This window comes from Entelurus aequoreus, linkage group LG21 (assembly GCF_033978785.1).
Source record: "Entelurus aequoreus isolate RoL-2023_Sb linkage group LG21, RoL_Eaeq_v1.1, whole genome shotgun sequence".
Classification (NCBI taxonomy): domain Eukaryota; kingdom Metazoa; phylum Chordata; class Actinopteri; order Syngnathiformes; family Syngnathidae; genus Entelurus; species Entelurus aequoreus.
In genome coordinates this window covers 29,805,177-29,823,801 of record NC_084751.1, presented here as the reverse complement: position 1 = coordinate 29,823,801, position 18,625 = coordinate 29,805,177, and the positions used below count along the sequence as shown (strand labels likewise).

The 18,625-nt window shown below is 37.7% G+C and overlaps 1 protein-coding gene across 4 annotated transcripts in view; it reads left to right on the top strand.

Moving 5' to 3' along the window:
- Positions 1-844: 844 nt before the first annotated feature.
- Positions 845-18,625, top strand: part of LOC133638587 (leukemia inhibitory factor receptor-like) — an 83,135-nt gene continuing 65,354 nt past the window's right edge. For all 4 annotated transcript variants that reach the window (XM_062031367.1, XM_062031368.1, XM_062031366.1 and 1 more), the window contains exons 1-3: positions 845-1,166; positions 11,259-11,410; positions 11,487-11,637. In XM_062031367.1, coding sequence (XP_061887351.1) covers positions 1,094-1,166; positions 11,259-11,410; positions 11,487-11,637 — 376 coding nt within the window. In that variant the 5' untranslated portion in view covers positions 845-1,093. The remainder of the gene's footprint in view (positions 1,167-11,258; positions 11,411-11,486; positions 11,638-18,625) is intronic.

Below are 18,625 nucleotides of genomic sequence, written 5' to 3'. Positions count from 1 at the left end.
TCCGTAGCTAAAGAGCTTCGCCGAAGTATTGGCGTGGAGATAAAAGTCATTGTGAATGTCCATTTCGCGTTCTCGACTCTCATTTTTAAGAGGATATAGTATCCGAGGTGGTTTAAAATACAAATCCGTGATCCACAATAGAAAAAGGAGAAAGTTTGGAATCCAATGAACCCTTGTACCTAAGTTACGGTCAGAGCGAAAAAAGATACGTCCTGCACTGCACTGTAGTCCTTCACTCTCACGTTCCTCATCCACAAATCTTTCATCCTCGCTCAAATTAATGGGGTAAACGTCGCTTTCTCGGTCTGAATCGCTCTCGCTGCATTGTAAACAATGGGGAAATGTGAGGAGCCCTTCAGCCTGTGACGTCACGCTACTTCCGGTACAGGCAAGGCTTTTTTTATCAGCGATCAAAAGTTGCAAACTTTATCGTCGATGTTCTCTACTAAATCCTTTCAGCAAAAATATGGCAATATCGCGAAATGATCAAGTATGACACATAGAATGGATCTGCTATCCCCGTTTAAATAAAAAAAATGAATTTCAGTAGGCCTTTAAAGTTAGTTTTTTACATTTCCTTTTTTATTTTTATTGCATTTTTTCAATCTGAAAAGTCACATTTAACACTTCTAAAACACTTGCAATTGAAGTCTAGAAGTAAAAAAAAAACAATTTTTTGGTATGTGTTTCTTAGCAGCACGTTGTCCAGTTGACAGAGACTCATTTCCCAGCATTAAAGTAGATTGTATTCAGTCAGGATGACTCACACTTACCAGAAAGTACTTTCTACATTTCCTGCATTCCAGTCTCTGAGGATTTCACAATCATTAGGAGGTCAGTCAGCGAGCAAACTTGTGTGCATCATTCTCTGCTTGACCAAGTGGACATTTTACATTACAGGGCTTTTCTTTCCTGTCCTTAATATTCACTTTTGTATTGACTTCTACTGTCTTCTGAACAATGTTGTCTTGTAAATGATGTCCAAACTTACTTTTAAAGGCAGGTGCTTAAGAAATGGACTGATCCACTGAACACGTGACTAGACGTTGTTCTCCCACAATTTTGGTGAAGCACTCTTGGTTTGTGGAGGATTATGATGATCGCATGGATGATACTTGCCTCACTCTTCTGCAACAGCGCACAAGATGGAAATTCAAAAGAAGACGGTGAGTAAAACGAGCTCAATGCACACCATATAATTATAAAAAGCTTTTTTTAAATTAAGAAGTCAACATAATATAACAAAGTGTTTAGAGATGACTATATTCTTTATCATGTCCTAGTGAATAACTGCACAGTGGGAATGTATCCAAGTGCATTATAAATGATACAGTAGTCCAGTGTTTTTCAACCACTGTGCCGCGGCACACTAGTGTACTGTGAGATACAGTCTGGTGTGCCGTAGAAGATTATCAAATATCACCTATTTGGGTTAAAAATATTTTTTGCAAACCAGTAATTATAGTCTGCAAATTATGTGCTGTTGTTGAGTGTCGGTGCTGTCTAGAGCTCGGCAGAGTAACCGTGTAATACTCTTCCATATCAGTAGGTGGCAGCCGGTAGCTAATTGCTTTGTAGATGTTGGAAACAGCGGGAGGCAGTGTGTAGGTAAAAAGGAATCTAATGCTTAAACCACAAATAAACAAAAGGTGAGTGCCCCTAAAAAAAGGCATCAAAGCTTAGGGAAGGCTATGCAGAATGAAACTAAAACTTAACTGGCTACAAAGTAAACAAAAACAGAATGCTGGACGACAGCAAAGACTTACTGTGGAGCAAAGACGGCGTCCACAATGTACACCCGCACATGACATGACAATCAACAACGTCTCCGCAAAGAAAGATAAAAACAACGGAAATATTCTTGATTGCTAAAACAAAGTAGATGTGGGAAATATCGCTCAAAGGAAGACATGAAACTGCAACAGGAAAATACCCAAAAAAGAGAAAAAGCCACCAAAATAGGAGCGCAAGACAAGAACTAAAGCACCATACACAGGATAACAGCAAAAAACTCAAAATAAGTCACGGCGTGATGTGACAAGTGGTGACAGTACACCTACTTTGAGACAAGAGCTATAGTGATGCTTGGTTGGTTATGGTTTAAAGTCATATCCAACAATTGCGACAGCGACTTTTTACTGTCAATTGAGTTTAGTTTTTTAATAATTTCTGCTGGTGGTGTGCCTATGGATTTTTTCAACACAAAAAATGTGCCTTGGCTCAAAAAAGGTTGAAAAACACTGCAGTAGTCAGTGCAGGCACAGATAAGACATAAGTAATTACATTTGTTTATATCAGTGGCTATTGCTCTAAGACTGCAAGGAAAGATCAGATTCCACCTAAATGTCAAAAAATATAGTCAAATGTGTACTTGTGTGTTTACATTTCATTGACTAAATACACTATATAGCCAAAAGTATTTGGCTACCTGCCTTGACTCACATATGAACTTGAAGTGCCATCCCATTCCTAACCCGTAGGGTTCAATAGGATGTCGGTCCACCTTTTGCACCTATTACAGCTTCAACTCTTCAGGGAAGGCTGTCCACAAGGTTGCGGAGTGTGTTTATAGGAATTTTCGACCGTTCTTCCAAAAGCGCATTGGTAAGGTCACACACTGATGTTGGTCGAGAAGGCCGAGCTCTCAGTCTCCGTTCTAATTCATCCCAAAGGTGTTCTATCGGGTTCAGGTCAGGACTCTGTGCAGGCCAGTCATGTTCATCCACACCAGACTCTGTCATCCATGTCTTTATAGACCTTGCTCTGTGCACTGGTGCACAGTCATGTTGGAAGAGGAAGGGGCCCGCTCCAAACTTTTCCCACAAGGTTGGGAGCATGGAATTGTCCAAAATGTAAATTTCCCACTCGGCACAATGCAGTCAGAAATTTACCGTTCTCCTGGCAACCTCCAAACCCAGACTTTGGCAATATAGTTCATCTGCTCGAAAACGTTGGACTTTTGTTTCGCTGACCAAGCTGACCAAATTTCTTCTCATTCATTGTGGTAGCGTCACAGTGCATTAAACAGTGTTAAAGTTGAGCATCCATCAACGTCAGTGGGGGAGCATAGAGTGGGTTGTTCCACTACAGCCAAACTAGACAGTCCTTGGATAAATGCTTGGTGCTGTCCCACCCATCGGATGCTGAGCGTCTCTGGAAGTATACGGAAAGTGGGCTTGGCCTCGGCTGGCCTGGCTGAATCCCTTTTTGATTGACAGCAAAATGAGCAAATCAGCAATCTGGAAATTGAAACCACTGCCAGAGTATTTTTTGTTTAAGTTTATTCCGTTATTCCGAGTTGATGTGGAGAATTGTACAATCTTTTAAGTGACATTTTCTTTGTAAAATCTAGCATCGTTGTATATTGTATCTGTTGTTGGAAACTGTACTCGTGTTTTAAAAATAGCTGAGAGTCCTCATCATCCCCAAGTTGGCTTTCAAAGATGGCTACTTTGAGTGTAAACTTAGACTTAGACCTGGGGTCGGCAACCCAAAACGTTGAATGAGCCATATTAGACCAAAAACACAAAAAAACACATCTGTCTGGAGCCGCAAAATGTTTTAAATCCGTATATAAGTCTTATAATGTAGGCAACACATGACGTAAGTGTCTATATTATCTATAATGGCCTACTATCAAAATGACTAGGTGTCGCAGGCTGAAGCACATCTTCGTTGACAGAAATTTTGAAATTTAATATTTATTCTACACATTTTTACAACATTAAAAACCATTAGTAAATCAGAGGCTACTCAGAAGGTGAGACAATTCCTGGAAATGATTGGCTTTTAATGGCCAAAGGTATAGATGTGTGTGTCCAAGTTAAAGGAAACGGCAGGCTGTCTTCTTCTAATAGATTTATTACAATCTTTGGCAAGCTAGGTAATATTTGCTGTGGTCTGGAACAACATGGAACACAAACAACTATCTAAAATGCAGCCAATATTACATACAGATAATGTGTCATGAGACATGCAAAACTAAATTATAAACAAAGAGGATAAAAGTAAAGGATATTAAATGAGCTCAAATATACCTACAAGTGAGGCATAATGATGCAATATGTACATATAGCCAGCCTAAATAGCATGATAGCATTGATTAGCTTGCAGTCATGCACTGACCAAATATGCCTGATTAGCACTCCATAACAAGTCAATAACATCAACAAAGCACACAGTATAAAAAGATTGGTGGACAAAATGAGACAAAGAAGGAGTGGAAGATTTTACATGTAAACAAACTGTTGCGTCACAGTCCACACTATGGTGTTCAAGAACCGCCGAAATTAGTAGGACAAAACGATGTTCACCAAATACTCTCATCAGTGAAGCATACACACAAACATATTAAACAGTGGGCTTTCTAACAATTGGGAACGTTGGTGTCATGTTTGTCCTCAAACAAAAAACATACTAAAACAAAACAATTATTTTCCCCGCATCTTTTTCCATTTTCAATCATTTTTAAAAAATGCTCCAGGGAGCCACTAGAGCGGCACTAAAGAGCCGCATGCGGCTCGAGGGCCGTGGGTGGCTGACCCCCGACTTAGACAGACTTTATTGATTCACAAGGGAAATTGTTCCACACAGTAGCTCAGTTTCAAAGAATGGAAAGGGTAACGATAGAAAGGATAATGCAGATATTAAGTAGACTAAAAATGTACCATAGTAGCAATATAAAATATAACATATATGTAATATTTACATATTATATATACAGTATATAATATATACTGATATATTATAATATAACATTATATTATATTTGTATATAATATATACAATATATAACAAATCCCAATTAGCATGTACAATATTACAGTATAAACAAAAGTGAAGGCTCCTGTAATAGCCATTGTTAGCATTTCTGACTAGATTTTGTCGGACTTTCAGCCGTATAGGATGTATTTTTGGACCAAGAATAGCTTTCGTTGATGGGGCCATCTTGATTTTTGACTTTGTAACTGGAACGCTCATAGCTCGGATGTGACGTCATCCCCAGTTCCGACATCCAACTTTCCAGTTAAATGAACGCATCTTGAATAGCGAAAGCTAAGAAACTAAAGAGCATAAGCTTAGAAGCTAAATAGTCAAATATAAGATGCTAAATAACAAAAGCTATGAAGAAAATAATGACTGTTAAGAAGTTAAATAGCCAGAGCTAAGAAGCTCGTCAACCACAGTCAAACTCTGGCCCCAAGATTTTTGGCAGGGAATTGCAAGTCGCTCAGCCCTCGTCAAATAATTAAAGGAGGATCAATCTGCCGTCAGAAGGGTTAGCAAATATGCTGCAGAAAACTCCCAACATTTACCAGTTGCATTTTGTCATAATTGATATACCCAGCAGATTCGCGCCATGGGTGGAACAGTATAGTATACACAGTGTTTCCCATAAACCGCCAAGATACCTGTGGCGGTGGGGGCGTGGCTATGGGCGTGGCTATAGCGTGGTCACCATGACATCATCGAGTAATTTGCATAATTTACTACAATGATATGATTTTCTCTAAAAGGCTCAAAAAATGTATACTTACTAATTAATAATAACAGTTTTGTTTTAAATGTCCATCCATCCATCCATCCATCCATTTTACAATATAATTACAACACTTTATGTACATATTTATATACAGATTTGAACAATAAGTTATTCACTGAAATATATTTATTAATTGTGGTTCTTACAAAAAATATATCTTCAATCAATCAATCAATCAATGAATCAATGTTTATTTATACAGCCCTAAATCACAAGTGTCTCAAAGGGCTGTATAAAAGCTAAAATGTCTCTTAAAGCTCTGCCCCTTTAATTAGTACATACTAAATAATTTAACTTTAGCCTACTACTACAACCATATTATTTACCAGCAACATAAAGTGAAACAGAGGCAGAGGTGTCCTGCCACAGTCAGTAACAAATAAACAGAAAACAGTAGTGGTCAAATACAAATAAGGCAACAAGAGAAGTATCCTACACTTCTCTTTTGTAAAGTAAATCTGAACAGCCTATATGGGCATCTACATCAACTATATGATTTGCCTGAGAAGCTGGACAGGACAAAAAAATAAATAAAAAAATAAAAATATATATATATATATATTATTTTTAAAAATTTATTTATTTTATTTGTGGCGGACGTAATTCTTTCGTGGCGGGCCGCCACAAATAATTGAATGTGTGGGAAACACTGTATACACTTGCACAGACACAATGGCTGACCTATGTTGCAATCTGAATCTCTGAATCTCTCAGTCATCCACGCCACAGCACTTTTGCACCACCTGCTAATTCAGGCATTATAACATGAAAGTAGACAAACTTGGACAGAGAACATGATTCAAGCATCCACACCCTCGTTCATGTCTTCATAGCACTCCACTGTGGCTTTTTGACCATTTCCTGACATTAGTCATTACGCTTCCCTTCTTCTTTACAACTCATTAGTTAAGGAGCCAGAAATCTTCAGCCAAAGAAAATGAAAGCATTAACACTTTGCAATCCCACTCTGTAAATGAAAAGTGGTATACAGCTGTGCTGTGGTTGCAAATGCTCCTTCTCGGAAATACCCTTCATCATGGAGGAAGTGTTTTTCCCACAGACGTTATTCCTCGCAGAACTCCTCAATGTCTGTAGTATGACCTTTCGACTCACAATTGTGTGTAAAGACGACATTGTACTCACACTTTGCTAGTTTGTGATTCACTTTGCTTCAACATGGTGTCGCTGCATAATATACACATTTACTGTATACATCTATGTATATATATATATATATATATATATATATATATATATATATATATATATATATATATATATATATATATATATATATATATATATATATATTAGGCCTGTGAATCTTTGGGTGTCCCACGATTCGATTCAATATCGATTCTTGGGGTCACGATTTGATTCAAAATCGATTTTTTTTCAATTCAACACGATTCTCGATTCAAAAACGATTTTTTTCCCGATTCAAAAGGATTCTCTATTCATTCAATACATAGGCTTTCAGCAGGATCTACCCCAGTCTGCTGACATGCAAGCAGAGTAGTAGATTTTTGTAAAAAGCTTTTATAATTGTAAAGGAAAATGTTTTATCAACTGATTGCAATAATGTAAGTTTGTTTTAACTATTAAATGAACCAAAAATATGACTTATTTTATCTTTGTGAAAATATTGGACACAGTGTGTTGTCAAGCTTATGAGATGCGATGCAAGTGTAAGCCACTGTGACACTATTGTTCATTTTTTATTTTTATAAATGTCTAATGATAATATCAATGAGGGATTCTTAATCACTGCTATGTTGAAATTGTAACTAATATTGATACTGTTGTTGATAATATTCATTTTTGTTTCACTACTTTTGGTTTGTTCTGTGTCGTGTTTGTGTCTCCTCTCAATTGCTCTGTTTATTGCAGTTCTGAGCGTTGCTGGGTCGGGTTTGGTTTTGGAATCGGATTGCATTGTTATGGTATTGCTGTGTATTGTTTTGTTGGATTGACTAATTAAAAAATTAAAAAACAAACAAAAAAATAAATAAATAAAATAGAAAAATAAAAAATATCGATTTTTTAAAAAGAGAATCGATTCTGAATCGCACAACGTGAGAATGTATATATATATATATATATATATATATATATATATATATATATATATATATATATATATATATATATATATATAAATATATATATATATATATATATATATATATATATATATATATATATATATATATATATATATATATATATATATATATATATATATATGTGTGTATATATACACTACCGTTCAAAAGTTTGGGGTCACCCACGCAATTTTGTGGAATAGCCTTCATTTCTAAGAGCAAGAATAGACTGTCGAGTTTCAGATGAAAGTTCTCTTTTTCTGGCCATTTTGAGCGTTTAATTGACCCCACAAATGTGATGCTCCAGAAACTCAATCTGCTCAAAGGAAGGTCAGTTTTGTAGCTTCTGTAACGAGCTAAATTGTTTTCAGATGTGTGAACATGATTGCACAAGGGTTTTCTAATCATCAATTAGCCTTCTGAGCCAAAGAGCAAACACATTGTACCATTAGAACACTGGAGTGATAGTTGCTGGAAATGGGCCTCTATACACCTATGTAGATATCAGTGGCGTGCGGTGAGGTTCATATCAGGTGAGGCACTGACTTCATCACAGTCAGATTTACTAACATATGAACCCTAAAGAGTATCTTATTCACCATGTGATTGGCAGCAGTTAACGGGTTATGTTTAAAAGCTCATACCAGCATTCTTCCCTGCTTGGCACTCAGCCAAGGGTTGGAATTGGGGGTTAAATCACCAAAAATTATTCCCAGGCACGGCGCCGCTGCTGCCCACTGCTCCCCTCACCTCCCAGGGGGTGAACAAGGGGATGGGTCAAATGCAGAGGACACATTTCACCACACCTAGTATGTGTGTGACAATCATTGGTATACTTAACTTTAACTTTACACTTACAAACTGTAGCACACAAAAAAGCACATTTAATAAAAAAAACGTTATTATGGTCTTACCTTTACTTATAAGTGCGGGAGCAGTGGTGTTCGTGTTGGAAGAGTTGTGAATGAATGGAATATTAAATCCGCGCTGCAGTCTGCAGGTGTACCTACTGTTGTGTCCCTGTTCACGGCTCCTCCGGCGCGCCGCGCGAGCATTGTTGTTTTTGCACTTTTTGGCTTCTTGTTAAAGGCCTACTGAAACCCACTACTACCGACCACGCAGTCTGATAGTTTATACATCAATGATGAAATCTTAACATTATAACACATGCCAATACGGCCGGGTTAACTTATAAAGTGACATTTTAAATTTGCAGCTAAACTTCCGGTTCGAAACGCCTCTGAGGATGACGTATGTGCGTGACGTAGCCCGGGGAACACGGGTATGCCTTCCACATTGAAGCCAATACGAAAAAGCTCTGTTTTCATTTCATAATTCCACAGTATTCTGGACATCCGTGTTCGTGAATCTGTTGCAATCATGTTCATTGCATTATGGAGAAAGAAGCTGAGCAAGCAAAGAAGAAAGTTGTCGGTGCGAAATGGACGTATTTTTCGAACGTAGTCAGCAACAACAGTACACAGCCGGCGCTTCTTTGTTTACATTCCCGAAAGATGCAGTCAAGATGGAAGAACTCGGATAACAGAGACTCTAACCAGGAGGACTTTTGACTTCGATACACAGACGCCTGTAGAGAACTGGGACAACACAGACTCTTACCAGGATTACTTTGATTTGGATGACAAAGACGCAGACGTGCTACTGTGAGTATGCAGCTTTGGCTTCTAAACATTTGATCGCTTGACCGTATGTACGCAACTTTTTTTTGCGTATGTACGTAACTTTTTAAAAATATATAAGCTTTATGAACCTTGGGTTAGGTGAACGGTCTTTTGGGCTGAGTGATCGTGTGTGTTGATCAGGTGTTTGAATTGTATTGGCGTGTTCTATGGAGCTAGGAGCTAGCAGAGGAGCTAGGAGCTAGCATAACAAACACGTAGGTGTTTTTATGCAGGATTAATTTGTGGCATATTAAATATAAGCCTGGTTGTGTTGTGGCTAATAGAGTATATATATGTCTTGTGTTTATTTACTGTTGTAGTCATTCCCAGCTGAATATCAGGTCACCCCCGGCTCTCACAGCATCTTCCCTATCTGAATAGCTTCAACTCCCCACTAGTCCTTCACTTGCACTTTACTCATCCACAAATCTTTCATCCTCGCTCAAATTAATGGGGAAATTGTCGCTTTCTCGGTCCGAATCTCTCTCACTTCATGCGGCCATCATTGTAAACAATAGGGAACTTTGCGTATATGTTCAACTGACTACGTCACGCTACTTCCGGTAGGGGCAAGCCTTTTTTTATCAGATACCAAAAGTTGCAATCTTTATCTTCGTTGTTCTATACTAAATCCTTTCAGCAAAAATATGGCAATATCGCGAAATGATCAAGTATGACACATAGAATAGATCTGCTATCCCCGTTTAAATAAAAAAAATTCATTTCAGTAGGCCTTTAAGTGACTTTTTTTTGGGTGGATTCGGTCTTGCACTTGGAGGGTTTGGGTGTGGGCTTTGGTTGGTGTGGCACTCCCGTCGGGTGGTGCATTCTGCGCCGGAGGTGCTTGGCACCAGGAGGCGGGGTTATGAGACGAGCCTCCAGTTTTATGATCGCTCAGCACAAGAAATACTTACACACATACAGTTGTTGACAAAATACACTGTACATTATATACCTCAGCTAACTAAACTATGGAAATGTTTAATATAATTCATATAGCAATACGGTCTCACTGCACAGCAGGCCAGCAGTTAGCCGAGTCATTGCGCGCTGATCACCGCACCGTCTCTTCTGAGTATTTGAACGGCAAATGTGAAAATAAAAATAAAAATAATCTAAAACTGGTGAAGTTAAATGGAAAATAACTTTAGTATAATCACTGGATACATATAACAATTTTTTACTTTTTTTTTTCTTTCCATGATGGCAGGTGAGGCCGTGCCTCCCCTGCCTCTAGTGACTGCAAGCCACTGGTAGATATTGCACCAAAAACCAGACATTTGCAGCTAGAATAGTCATTTACCACATTAGCAATGTATAGAGCGTATTTCTTTAAAGTTAAGACTAGTTTAAAGTTATCTTGATTGAAAAGTACAGTGCTTTTCCTTCAAAAATAAGGACATTTCAATGTGACCCCAAACTTTTGAGTGTATATATATATATATATATATATATATATATATATATATATATATATATATATATATATATATATATATATATATATACAGCCCGACCCCGGCCAAATTGTTTTAACCCAATGAGGCCCCCGAGTCAAAATGTTTGGGGACCCTTGACTTACCCTGTCTCGTCCACACGTACGCGCAAGGGGCACATGCAGACATACAAAAACAGTCCAAGGTAAGCAACTACCAATTTGCAGTTATGTTGTTGTGATAGAATATATATTCAATAATAGCTAAGGCTAGCTATCCAAATCGCTATCATTAGCTAATAACACCCAATGTTAATGCGCGTGCATGTGTTACGTACGTACCTAATTACGTCCTTACGTTCTAGAAGCCTTAAGAGGGCGGGATATAACGCTTAAAATACATTGGATAGTCAGCGCCGGCATCTGTGTAAATGTTGCAAAAAGCCCCTTTGTGTGATGTTTTCTTTCCGTACCATCTGGTCATTTTTCCTTAGGTGCTTTTCCCTGTGAACCAGACGGCATGACAGTTAGAACTTTAAACCAGAACATCCTGTTAACATGGGAAGACAAACCATCTTGCAATCCACTAAATGATGAGCTGACGTATGAGCTGGAGGTGTTCATTGCAGACAAGCAGATACATCGTGTAAGTTTGAAATGTTGACATCGTTAAACACCCTGCAATTTATTTGTTGACTAAATTCTTTGTCTTTAATGTTTAGGAAGAGGTGGCCGTTTCACCAGATCAGATTGGATCTACTCATTACTGGAACTGGACATCCCATTTGGCATTGGAATGCGCCACACACACACTACGGCTCAGTTCTCGATATAAAAACCAGAGCAGCCAATGGAAACATCACACTATTCCAGGTTGGTATTACTTCGATAAACACATTCACTGTATTATCTTCATGAGCGGTGTAATGGTATGCAGGGGGCTTTTGTATTGTTTGTAGATTTTTTTGTTTCATTTAAATAAAAATAAATAAAACAATCAAAAAAAGGTAATAAAAAATGTATATGAAATTGATATAGCCGTCAAAGTTCAATAATAAAGTTGGTTGTATCAATTTAAGAATGTTTAAGACTACCTACACCCCATATCAAAAATGCAAAATGGTTCGTTCCACCTGGTTACTCCTCTCCTGAACTGCCACCTTATCGTGGTAGAGGAGTCTGAGTGTGCCAATGATCCTATGACAGGGCATTCAACTACATAATGAAGAGGGCCGCAGTTTCAAGGGCCGGACATAGAAATGTGGATGTTTTGTCAGAAAGTGCCTCCGCAGGTTATATTTCTTTGAGACTGCGTTTACTTAACTGCAAAGTAAACACATCGGTTTTCGCACAAAGAAAATGAAAAACAAAAAACTGCTTGGTTTTAGCTTTGATCAAATTTAGAATTAAAGAAACTGAAAACTGCTAGCAAAGTAGTGTGGTATCTCGAGATGCGAGTTTTATTGGTTCTGTGATGCAGCTCGTAGTTGGAATTACTTATATTGCGAAACAGCATCGCCCATTGAAATCAACTGAAATCAGTTAAATCCATGCTTGGTCCAAAACAGCACAATTAAACATGTAACATGCGTTTAAAAAAACTAAAAAATGTTTTAGATAAAAACATTGGATGAAAAAACACAATACATTGTAGTACAAACAACTACAGTAGTTTTTTAAAATAATATATTAATTTACAGAATTTACCTTACAGAGTGGACTTCTACAGTATCTTTTCCCAGCTTTTTCTCCATCAAACACACCATCAGCAGCTTCTCCATATTTTCACGGATAAATGTCTGCCGTTTAAATATTCTTTTAACATTCGTGGCTGGCGTTATCGATTCATCCTGCTTCAGTATGGTACAGACTAGCAGTGCTACGCTCGAACTGATTCGCCAAGTTGGCTACATGCTAGGTAAGAGGGGGGTCCGTAGACAGGCAGGTGGTCGGGGGAAGGAGAGAAGCGACAAGGTCCATGTCCAAGCGGGGTTAGAGGATCGAAGGAAGCAGTCCAAGGTCCGGAGGGAGGTCGAGGTACAGAGCTGGAGCACACTGAACAGGATGGAAATTGCGTGAAGAACAAGGGAAATGAGACGAGGGAACAAGGAGGACGAGAAGAGAGCGAGTACACAAGAGGGAAGCCAGAGACGTAATGCTTACTGCAAGGAGTTAACGACGTTCCGGGGTCCACTGGTCTTTATGCTGCAGTCTTGATTACTTCCAGGTGCGCTGATTGCTGATAGTCTGCAGTTTCGTCGCTGCGTGGGTGTGAAGCGCCCGGCGCGTGCAGGGGCGTGTCCTGGCATACTGCCAGCCTGAGTGCTGGAGGAACTTGCTGCGGGAGAATTGCGGGTTCGAGATCGCGCCGTGACAAGACCGGTTGTTTTGGTTGGATCCTACTAGATTTACTGTTTAGCAGTGGGGAGGCTCGTAACCAAATGTTTTGCTTGCAACTTAAAGCATAACAATTAGCCAAGAGACAGCTCATTTTCCAAAAAAACCTCATAAGCTGGGTCACTCGTATCCCAAGGTACCACTGTATTTTATGCAGTATTAATAATTCCAGCTAGGAGTGTCTCGATCCGATGCTTATATTGGAAGAGAGTATAAGGAGACACCTTATGTCAAAAAAGATTTACGACCTTAAGGTCAAAAGGTCAGAGGGGGGTGGGGTGAAGGGGAGGTCAGAAGGAGGCGGGGCTAAGGGGGATACACTTTATGTCAAAATGTGATTGATGGCCCTGTAAGAGGAGGGGTGGGGTGAAGGGGAGGTCAGAGGAAGGTGGGGGTAAGGGGGGTGAGTTACTTTGTGTCAAAATGCGATTTACGACTCTTTGAGTATTAACACATGTACGCACACGCACACACACACTGGTATATGTGAATGGTAAGTCTTTGTTAGTACGAGCATTAAGAGAAAATGGAAAAGATGGAGAAACCTGTTGTTTTAGTAGGCATGATTAGCGAAACACCAGTTTCAATTTATGAAAATGATAAAACTTACCACGACGCTCCTCGGAAAACTAGGATTTTTCTGAATCGCACTCAAATTCCTCCAACCGAGTCTTTGCGGGAGAAGTGGATAGACGTCTTGTCTCGAAGCAGCCGGAATTGGAAATGCATACTGGCAACGAAAAGAAGGTTGTCCTTTGAGACCACACCCCCGACGGAGTACGAAAGGACCTCCCCTGCCAATCAATCAATCAATGATTATTTATATAGCCCTAATCACAAGTGTCTCAAAGGGCTGTACAAGCCACAACGACATCCTCGGTACAGAGCCCACATACAATACAATACAATACAATACATCAACCAATAGTATTTGAAAACAATCTTTTTGATAGTCTGATTGGTCGAAACTTTTTATGGGACTCCTCCCCTTTGAAAACAATACGCCCCTCATTTTTGACTAATCCACTGGGAATGTGGTCAAAAGTCATGAAAATGTTTAAAAATCACACCCAATACCATTACCATAACTCTCGCCGATGACCTCGTGAGTCTAGGGATGCCCAATATGTCCAGAAAAATCTAAAAATCCAAAAAATCAGGGGGCCGGATTTTGGATGTCGGCGTACCGCGTTTGGAGACCGATGGTAAAAATTTACCATTGACGGCTAGTTTTTTTCTTTGGATTAAATAGAGAGTAAATCTAGCAGAAAATATGCATTATAAACAAAGAGAGAGAGTTTGGAGGGGCAAGAACACCCTCTTGGGACTTTCGCAACAGCACAGCAGCGGTGAGAAGGCATGCACAGCAAAAGTCATGAAAATGTTTACAAAATACACGCGTAATAAACAGCACAATTACGGAATGAATAAATATTTTTAAGCAAAGTTACCATCTTTATTGTTAGTTTTGTTTTTTTTGGCGGGATGAAATCACACACACACACACACACACACACACACACACACACACACACACACACACACACACACACACACACACACACACACACACACACACACACACACACACAAACACACACACACAGAAAATTGGTTGGTACCATGTCTAGAGAGATAGGTAGAGACAGATTTATTGTTGGTGTCTGGTGTTTGTCGGTTGAAAAACCATATCTAATGAGAGTGGTAGAGAGAGATTTAAGGCGGGAGAATTTTTTTTTTTTTTTTTTAACACACACACACACACACACACACACACACACACACACACACGCACACACACACACACACACACACAGCAAATTGGATGGTACCATGTCTAGAGAGATAGGTAGAGACAGATTTATTGTTGTTGTCTGGTTGTTGTCGGCAAAACTATGTCTAATGAGAGTGGTAGAGACAGATTTAATGCGGGAGAATTTGTTGACAAAAACCAGATGTTATTTCTCTAGACACTAAAAGGTCTGCTGTTTGTAATGTTACCAAATTACTGATTTTTAATATTGTTTTCTTAATAAAGGGTTTGTATTGTGGTCAAAAGTTTCCAGAATGTTTTAAAATTACACCCGGTATTTAGTCCCACAAGACCCACCGCAGGCCTCGCGAACCCCAACAAAGTTGCAGGAGGAGCGGGGGGAGAAAAGTTGGAAAAGTGGTCAAAAGTCCCCAAAATGTCTAAAAATTACACCCGGGTACCACTCCAACAAGTCCCGCCGCAGGCATCGTGAGTCCAGGGGTGCTGACATGTCCAAAATGCCCTAGTAAAGTTGCAGGACGATTGAAATATATTTTTGTATAATAACTCAGATACGGTAACACTAGCGAGCAGTAGATATTTAAACTGGAAAAAAAACTATGTCCGTTTGGTCTTACAAAGTTGGAAAATGACTCTCGGGGTGTTGTTTAATATTATGCGTATTCATTATTTTGTTTTATAGAGGGAATATGGGAAGATTTTAAAGCGAGTGCATGTTTACAAACACAGTTTGAGGAGTCAGATTTTCATTTTTACAAGAAAAAACATACAATATACAATATATATATAAATTTACTTACAGATTTTTATGCCTCTGGCATGTTGGTTGGTCTTGAAGGAGCGTTGGTCTTTAAAGGACTCCAGCCAAAGTGTTTTGACATTGAAGGGTCGCTCGCAGTGGAAGAAGAGGAGACCTTTTTTTTTTTTTTACTAAAGACCACGACATCGAAGGTTTGCTCGCGGGTAACATCATCGAAAAAGACGTCGAAGGTCGTACATGCAACTGCTGTAAGTTTTTTTTTGTTTTCTGCATGTTTTTCCTTAAAGCGGCGGTAGGAGATGTTCACACTAGACCGTCTTTTTGCAAAATGAATTTGGCGCGCTTAGAAGTAGGAGGGGTCTGATTCCAGAGGTGGGGGTTTGTTTTCGGGTGCGAGTGTGAAAGTGATGAGTGAAAACGACAGAGCCACATGCCTTTAAAGTCGTTCATATTTTTACCCACACTTTATTGTTACATTTCTTAATGCCAGCTAACAATAAAGACGACAACTTTGTTTAGAAATATTTATTTATACCGACGTGGTGCAAGGACAAATTGTGAAGCAAAATTAAAATTAAATCTAGGGGAAATTGATAGAGTATATGAAACTAAATTCTCGGGAATAATAATTGGTTATAAATTATGTTGGAAACCGCATATTAAATATATAAAAGGGAAAAATATCTAAATGTATTGCTATTCTTTATAAAGTAAAACACATGCTGAATAAGACATGTTTGCATATGTTATATTATTGTTTTATTTTTTATATTTAACATATTGTGTTGAAGTTTGGGGAAATTTTTGAAAAACAAACATGGACCCATTAATTAAACTTTAAAAAAGGGGTCGTTAGAATAATACACAAAGTGTGCTGCTATGAACATACCAATCTGTTATTTATAAGTTTTAATGTGTTAAAAATGTTTAAATATTGTGTTTTTAAAAACAATGGAAATTATGTTTTGTGTAAAGAACATTAGCCTTTTAGCTTGTATTCTTAGGTTATTTAAATTAAGAGGAGAAAACTATAATTTACGGGGTATATTGATTTTTGAAAAAGGTAAAGTAAAAACGAATATAAAATACAAATGTATTTCAGTTTTAGGAGTTTAATGGTGGAACAAGCTCAGTGAGGAGCTGAAGACATGTAGTTCTTTTTTAAGGTTTAAGAAAACATTGAAAGGTAAAAATGACGAGAAAAGTGCTGGTAAAAAAAAAGTAGTAATCAATGTTTTGAGGACGGTCAACATAGCGACAATATATACAAACAAAACAACACTAATGACAGCTTCGGGAATTTATCAGAAATACAAAACACATTAACGTCTTACAAACAACATGCGTTTTGCCTCTAACAATAAACGTTTTAAAACCTTTACAAATTAAAACATATAAAGAAAAAACATAAAGAAAAATCATATAATAGCAGAACAATATTTATGTTTGTTTTGCTAAAGAAAGTATATTATATAGGTGTGGTGCTAATGTTTTATACATGTGTTTATTTTAAACAACACTTTGTTAAAATATCTTAAGGTGTTAGTTATTTTGAGCACATTTGACAATTAATGATAACCGCAATATTTTGGTTACAATAACAGCGATATTTTTATATTTTAACATTTTTAATTTACATAAACTTGTTGTAAAGCCTCCATGTTTGTTTTGTGTTTTAGCATTAGGAAAAGTTTGTATTGTTTATTATTGTTGTTTGGCGCAGTTTATTTTTAACACGCTAAACGTTTTATTGAAGTACATTACAGATTAACACTCGGACATGTCCGAGAAGGAGTATGAAGAAGCGGAGCTAATTTCCTGTTTTTGACCAAATTGCATGATTTTGGGTCATTTTTTTTTCTCTTTGAGACAGACCCATGATGAGTGACAGGGGCTACATTCCATATGTCAATGGCATGGTGTGGTCCATTATCCTGTGTAGTAATCCGAAAGACCTGCAAATGGCTGGTATGCGATTTATTTGTTGTTGTTTAAAACTTTATACGTTTATGAGCGTCTAAAAGAGACAAGACAGAGACAGATTTAAGGTGGGAGATTTTGTTGACAAAAACCAGATGTTATTTCTTTAGACACTAAAAGGTCTGAACAACCTCTTAAACTGGATCACATCAGTACAATTTCTAACTTTTTTTCACTTAATCCATTTCATAATGTAATTTTACATACTGATATGCTAAAAGTTTTAAGTGTTGTATGTGCATACAAAAGGTTTTAAGTTACTTTTTTTTTTCAGAAGTTTTATTTTTCTCTTTAGTTGAGAAGAATTGTTGTACGTTTTTGGGTAGCAAATTGTAGTTTGCTTTGTGCATACTTTGGGGAATATTAATATTTTTTTGATTTAGTAAAAAATGGGTTCGAGTCTTTTTAAATTTGACATTATATATCATTTTAACTGATTTTTTTTGTAACATGGTTAGCAAATGTAGCGTATGGATTTTTTGTTTAGCAAATACTGTAGACGCTAACACGTGCTCATGTGTTTAAAGAAAAACAAGTCAAATACATAAGTTGGCATGAGGTGCCAAAAAAAAAGGCTTTTACATTGTTTTTGCTTGTTTGCTGCTCTTAAATATGCAGAATGATTACATTATGAAATGCAAGATGGCTTTTTGGTGCAAACTTTTTTGCAATGATGTCTGTCTTTTTTAATTTTAAATGATCTTAAAACTCTGATCTTTTTGAGCCTTTTGATGTCTTTTCTCTTTGCTTTAATTTATTTTTGAGTCATCTTTCTCTATCGACACCCCACTAGTACCATCCCCCTTTCAGCACACACAAACCATTTAGTTATGACATGCAGTAGCTAGAAGCACTCCAATGTTTGTGTATTTTACTCATTAAACAAATAATCACAACATCAAAATACAAATGGATGCTTTTTTTTTTAAATCGAATGAATCAATTTGACG